Source organism: Rhinopithecus bieti, unplaced genomic scaffold, assembly GCF_001698545.2.
Source record: "Rhinopithecus bieti isolate Rb0 unplaced genomic scaffold, ASM169854v2 scaffold_15296, whole genome shotgun sequence".
NCBI lineage: Eukaryota > Metazoa > Chordata > Mammalia > Primates > Cercopithecidae > Rhinopithecus > Rhinopithecus bieti.
This window is the reverse complement of record NW_016809075.1, coordinates 4,206,416-4,213,040: the sequence shown is the minus strand read 5'-3', so window position 1 is coordinate 4,213,040 and position 6,625 is coordinate 4,206,416. Positions and strand designations below refer to the sequence as shown.

Below are 6,625 nucleotides of genomic sequence, written 5' to 3'. Positions count from 1 at the left end.
CCCGGCCCTGTCTTGTCATCTTATGGGATCTTCTCGTATATTTAATTTATTGAGCATTTTTAATCGTGAGGAGATATTAACCTATTTATGCTGGAGGTTGCACTTCTTTGAATTGCAGACGTGTGAAAAATCAGACTTTGGCCATGACCTTAAGCAGTAGGATATAAATAACTCCCACATCCTTAGCTTTCCAAAAATGCAACACTAGGCATAAATTGATTAAGGCTTGTCAGATGCCTTTTCTGCCTCTGTTAGGACATTCTTATGGTGTTTTGTTTGTTGGTTTTAAGACAGTCTCACTGTGTCGCCCTGGTGGGAGTGCAGTGGCGTGATCTCGGCTCACTGCAACCTCCGTCTCCTAGGTTCAAATGATTCTGCCACACTGGCCTCTCAAGTAACTGGGACTATAGACACATGCCACCACGCCTGGCTAATTTTTGTATTTTTTTAGAGATGGAGTTCCACCACGTTGGTCAGGCTAGTCTCAAACTGCTGGCCTCAAGTGATCTGCCCGCCTCAATCTTCCAAAGTGCTGGGATTATAGGCATGAGCCACCATGCCTGGCTGCTACCATGATTTATTATCATTACTTATCTTAAAAGAATGTAAAACTTATCAGCTGAAGAAATTTTACAGGTACAGTTGAGATGGATTGACAAATCTACTTAAGTTCTCTAAGATGAATTCTATTATATTTTGCTTTTTTCAAAATTATCCAGAGGTTTCATGCATGTTGTAGTACGGGCCACGATTTCATTTTCTTTTCTTTTTTGTTTTTGAGTCGGAGTTTCACTCTTGTTGCCCAGGCTGGAGTGCAGTGGCACAATGTTGGCTCACCTGCCTCCTGGGTTCAAGCAATTCTCCTGCCTCAGCCTCCTGAGTAGCTGGGATTACAGGCACATGCCAACACGCCTGGGTAATTTTGTATTTTTTGTAGAGATGGGGTTTCTCCATGCTGGTGAGGCTGATCTCAACCTCAGACCTTCAGGTGATCTGCCCACCTTGGCCTTCCAAAGTGCTGGGATTACAGGCATGAGCCACCATGCCCGGCTAAGATGTCATTTTCTAAGAGTAAATAATATCGCATTTTGTGTATATGCTTACCACATTTTGTTTTCCCATTCAGCTGTCAGTGGATAGGTTATTGGCTGCATTGCTTATTACTGCCACCTCAGGAAGGTCGTATAGTAGTTAAATCTGTGCTTATTACACCTGGGTGTCTCTTAGGAGTTTCTTGTTTGTCCTCTTGTGTACATACAGTGCCAGGTTTTTTTTAGGAATGTCCCCTTTGCCCTGTCATCATCTATCTAGCTACATTCTGGCAGGATAACTGCAAAGTGAATGATTCCTGGAGATCATAATGGAAGTTTCTTTCTACCCAGGTGATTCCCCTACTCTCTGCTTATATCTAGCATGCCTGTTTTGGGTAGTCCCTGGGGGTGACTCCCTCAAAGAGCAGGGGCTCCCCATCATGCTCTTTGCTAGCTATCTGCTTCCTCTGACAATATCAACAAAGATTACACTTTGGGAACAGGCATTTTCAAGGATGCACGGCCTCAGGTCTGCTATTGTTAACTTTGTTCTGCATATGAATTCACAGGACTCTATTATGACAGGTGCTGCAGACCCACAGTCCAAAGAGACATTAGGGACAGCCCAGGCAGCTCACTTTTCTCCCTGGGTTCAGTGAATACACACATTTTCCTATCCTGCTGTGACTTTGACTTTACCCCTTGTTCAGTTCTAGCATCACAATTGCTTTATGAACTAGCCAGGTGTGGTGGCACATGCCTGTGGTCTCAACCACTCAGGAGGCTGAGGCATGACAATCGCATGAACCCAGGAGTAAGACGTTGTAGTGAGCCAAGATGGTGGCACTACACTCCAGCCTGGGTAACAGTGCAAGATACTGTCTTAAAAAAACCAAAACCAAACAACTGCTGGTGGGGCATGGTGGCTCACACCTGTAATCCCAGCACTTTGGGAGGCTGAGGCAGGCAGATCACCTGAGGTCGGCAGCCTGACCAACATGGAGAAACCCTGTCTCTAGTAAAAATATAAACTTAGCTGGGTATGGTGGCACATGCCTGTAATCTTAGCTACTCAGGAGGCTGAGGAAATAGAAGTGCTAGACCCCAGTGGTGCAGCCTGGGCGACAAGAGTGAAAATCTGTCTCAAAAAAAAAAAAAAAAAGGCAGGTACGGTGGCTCACGCCTGTAATCTGAGCACTTTGGGAGGCCAAGGTGGGCAGATCACGAGGTCAGGAGATCGAGACCATCTTGGCTAACACAGTGAAACCCCGCCTCTACTAAAAACACACACAAAAATTAGCCAGGCATGGTGGCAGTCGCCTGTAGTCCCAGCTACTCGGGAGGCTGAGGCAGGAGAATGACTTGAACTGGGGAGGCAGAGCTTGCAGTGAGCCGAGATCGGGCCACTGCACTCCAGCCTGGGTGACAGAGCGAGACTCCATCTCAAAAAAAAAAAAAAAAAAAATTGCGTTATGGAAGAAAGTTTCTCCCTGTAGATACAGGGGGAAAAGGATCTGATGAGCAAAGCAAGGAATAAGTGTTTGGAGTCCACGGCATCCTGAGAACATCTTGGGAATAGAGTCTAGGCCCCCAGTGCTGTCACTCTCACCCATCCTCCTCTACACATGTGAGATGTTTCAGGACCCAGTGGCCTTTGAGGATGTGGCTGTGAACTTCACCCAGGAGGAGTGGGCTTTGCTGGATATTTTTCAGAAGAATCTCTACAGGGAAGTGATGCTGGAAACTTTCAGGAACTTAACCTCTATAGGTAAGAATGACAATATTCCTTTCCTCAGTCCATTAGTGAACCAGTGTTTCTAGCTCATCAATGCTGTTGAGTGATTTAGAACATACACAGGAAATACTTTGATGAATAAATGAGGTATGGCTACAGTAAATCATGGGCATAGAATCTAATAATTTTCACAATTTTTTAATGCCTCAGGACTATTTTGTGTGTCTGTATTTTAGGAAAAAGTTGGAAAGACCAGAACATTGAATATGAGTACCAAAACCCCAGGAGAAACTTCAGGTAATTTGTACTTACAAGACAAAGCAGTGTCTCTCTAGACAATCTTAGAATATGACAATATATTGAAAATAAGTAAAACAAAGAACTAAGTCCAGGATCAAGTTCATTTATTTTTAAAATATTTGATCAAAAAAAAATGTAAATGTGACATAGGCTGTGGGCTAACTCCTGTAATCCCAATCCTTTGAGAAGTGGAGATAGGAGGATAGCTTGAGGCCAGCAGTTCAAGAACAGCCTGGGCAACATAACGAGACCGTATATCAACAACAGCAAAAAATTAGCCGGGCATTGTGGTATGCATCTGTAGTCCCAGCTACTCAGGAGACTGAGGCAGGAGGATCACTTGAGCCAGTAAAGCCTGCCGTAAGCTATGATGGTATCACTGTACTCCAGCATGGACAACAGGACAAGACCCTGAAACAAAAGAAAAATGACAGAGTATTTAGTATTTGTAAAAGAGTTTACTTGGGAAGAGTATTAGGAAGCCCCATATAAACATTTTTTAAAATAATAGTTATGGCTGGGACACCTTGTAGAACACGTTGTCCAGTCACCTTCAAACAATTCAGCCAGGGCAGAAAGCCTACACTTTGATGGACAGTGTTAAAAATGCAAGTGCAATACTTGATGTTGAATATAAAATTACTTATAAATAAACCCTTCATAATGTGCCTCTCATGTTTTACAGGAGTCTCATAGAAGAGAAAGTCAATGAAATTAAAGAAGACAGTCATTGTGAAGAAACTTTTACCCAGGTTCCACAAGACAGGCTGAACTTCCAGGAGAAGCAAACTTCTCCTGAAGTAAAATCATGTGACAGCTTTGTGTGTGGAGAAGTTGGCATAGGTAACTCATCTTTTAATATGAACATCAGAGGTGACATTGGACACAAAGCATATGAGTATGAGGAATATGGACTGAAGCCATGTAAGTGTCAACAACCTAAAAAAGCCTTCAGATATCACCCCTCCTTTAGAGCACAAGAAAGGGATCACACTGGAGAGAAACCCTATGCTTGTAAAGAATGTGGAAAAACCTTGATATCCCATTCAAGCATTCAAAGACACATGATAATGCACAGTGGGGATGGGCCTTATAAATGTAAATTTTGTGGGAAAGCCTTCCGTTGTCTCAGTTTATATCTTATCCATGAAAGAACACACACTGGAGAGAAACCATATGAATGTAAACAATGTGGTAAATTCTTCAGTTATTCTGCTGCCCTTCAAATACATAAAAGAACTCACACTGGAGAAAAGCCTTATGAATGTCAGGAATGTGGGAAAGCATTTCATAGTCCCAGATGCTGTCGTAGACATGAAATGATTCACATGGGAGAGAAGTCTTATCAATGTAAGGAATGTGGGAAAGCATTCACGTGTCCCCATTATGTTCGTAGACATGAAAGGACCCACTCTGGAAAAAAACCCTATGAATGTAAGCAGTGTGGGAAAGCATTATCCTCTCTTACAAGTTTTCAAACACACGTAAGAATGCACTCTGGAGAAAGACCTTATGAATGTAAGATATGTGGGAAAGGCTTTTGTTCTGCGAATTCATTTCAAAGACATGAAAAAACTCACAGTGGAGAGAAACCCTATAAATGCACGCAATGTGGTAAAGCCTTCATTCATTCCAGTTCCCTTCGATATCATGAAAGGACTCACACTGGAGAGAAACCCTATGAATGTAAGCAATGTGGGAAATCCTTCAGATCTGCCTCACACCTTCGATTGCATGGTAGGACTCACACTGGAGAGAAACCCTATGAATGTAAGGAATGTGGGAAAGCCTTCAGATCTATGAAGAACCTTCAAAGTCATGAAAGGACACAAACACACATAAGAATACACTCTGGAGAAAGACCTTATAAATGTAAGATATGTGGGAAAGGCTTTTATTGTCCCAAATCATTTCAAAGACATGAAAAAACTCACACTGGAGAGAAACTCTATGAATGCAAGCAATGTGGTGAAGCCTTCAGTAGTTCCAGTTCCTTTCGATATCATGAAAGGACTCACACTGGAGAGAAACCGTATAAATGCAAGCAATGTGGGAAAGCCTTCAGAGCTGCCTCAGTCCTTCGAATGCATGGTAGGACTCATCCTGAAGATAAACCCTATGAGTGTAACCAATGAGGGAAAGCCTTCAGATCTGCCTCACACTTTTGAGTGTGTGGTAGGAGACACAACAGAGAGAAACCCTATGAATGTAAGGAATGTGGGATACCCTTCAGATCTGCCAAGAACCTTCGAATTCCTGAAAGGACACAAGCATACATAAGAGCGCACACTGGATAGCTGAACAAAAGGCAGCAGAAACTTCTACAGATGTAAACATCCCTGTTTGACAGCTTTAAAGAGAGTAGTGGTCCTCCCAGCACAGAGTTTGAGATCTGAGAACAGACAGTCTGCTTCCTCCAGTGGGTCCCTGAGCCCCGAGTAGCCTAACTGGGAAGCACCTCCCAGTAGGGGCCGACTGACACCTCATACGGCCGGGTGCCCCTTTGTGACGAAGCTTCCAGAGGAAGGATCAGGGAGCAACATTTGCTGTTCTGCAATATTTGCTGTTCTGCAACCTCTGCTGGTGATACCCAGGCAAACAGGGTCTGGAGTGGACCTCCAGCAAACTCCAACAGACCTCAGCTGAGGGTCCTGACTGTTAAAAGGAAAACTAACAGAAAGGACATCCACACCAAAACCCATCTGTACATCACCATTGTCAAAGACCAAAGGTAGATAAAACCACAAAGATGGGGAGAAACCAGAGCAGAAAAGCTGAAAATTCTAAACATCAGAGCGCCTCTTCTCCTCCAAAGGAACACAGCTCCTCACCAGCAATGGAACAAAGCTGGATGGAGAATAACTTTGACGAGTTGAGAGAAGAAGGCTTCAGACGATCGGTAATAACAACCTTCTCCAAGCTAAAGGAGGATGTTTGAACCCATTGCAAAGAAGCTAAAAACCTTGAAAAAAGATTAGATGAATGGCTAGCTAGAATAAACAGAATAGAGAAGACTTTAAATGACCTGATGGAGCTGCAAACCATGGCATGAGAACTACGTGACACATGTACAAGCTTCAGTGGCCAATTCGATCAAGTGGAAGAAAGGGTATCAGTGAAGATCAAATGAATGAAATGAAGCGAGAAGTTTAGAGAAAAAAAGAGTAAAAAGAACAAAGCCTCCAAGAAATATGGGACTATGTTAAAAGACCAAATCTACGTCTGATTGGTGTACCTGAAAGTGATGGGGATGGAACCAAGTTGGAAAACACTCTTCAGGATATTATCCAGGAGAACTTCCCCAACCTAGCAAGGCAGGTCAACATTCAAATTCAGGAAATACAGAGAACGTCACAAAGGTACTCCTCAAGAAGAGCAACTCCAAGACACATAATTGTCAGATTCACCAAAGTTGAAATGAAGGAAAAAATGTTAAGGGCAGCCAGAGAGAAAGGTCGGGTTACCCACAGAGGGAAGCCCATCAGACTAACAGCGAATCTCTCGGCAGAAACTCTACAAGCCAGAAGAGAGTGGGGGCCAATATTCAACATTCTTAAAG

The 6,625-nt window shown here is 43.2% G+C and overlaps 1 protein-coding gene across 1 annotated transcript in view; it reads left to right on the top strand.

Annotated features, from left to right (window-relative positions):
* LOC108539627 (zinc finger protein 440-like) overlaps window positions 1-5,570 on the top strand; it is an 18,423-nt gene extending 12,853 nt beyond the window's left edge. Inside the window, 4 exon segments of the mRNA XM_017888453.1 lie at window positions 2,673-2,799; window positions 3,003-3,063; window positions 3,752-5,029; window positions 5,031-5,570. Of these exon segments, the coding sequence (XP_017743942.1) occupies window positions 2,673-2,799; window positions 3,003-3,063; window positions 3,752-5,029; window positions 5,031-5,346 (1,782 nt within the window). The 3' untranslated portion in view covers window positions 5,347-5,570.
* Window positions 5,571-6,625: the final 1,055 nt, after the last annotated feature.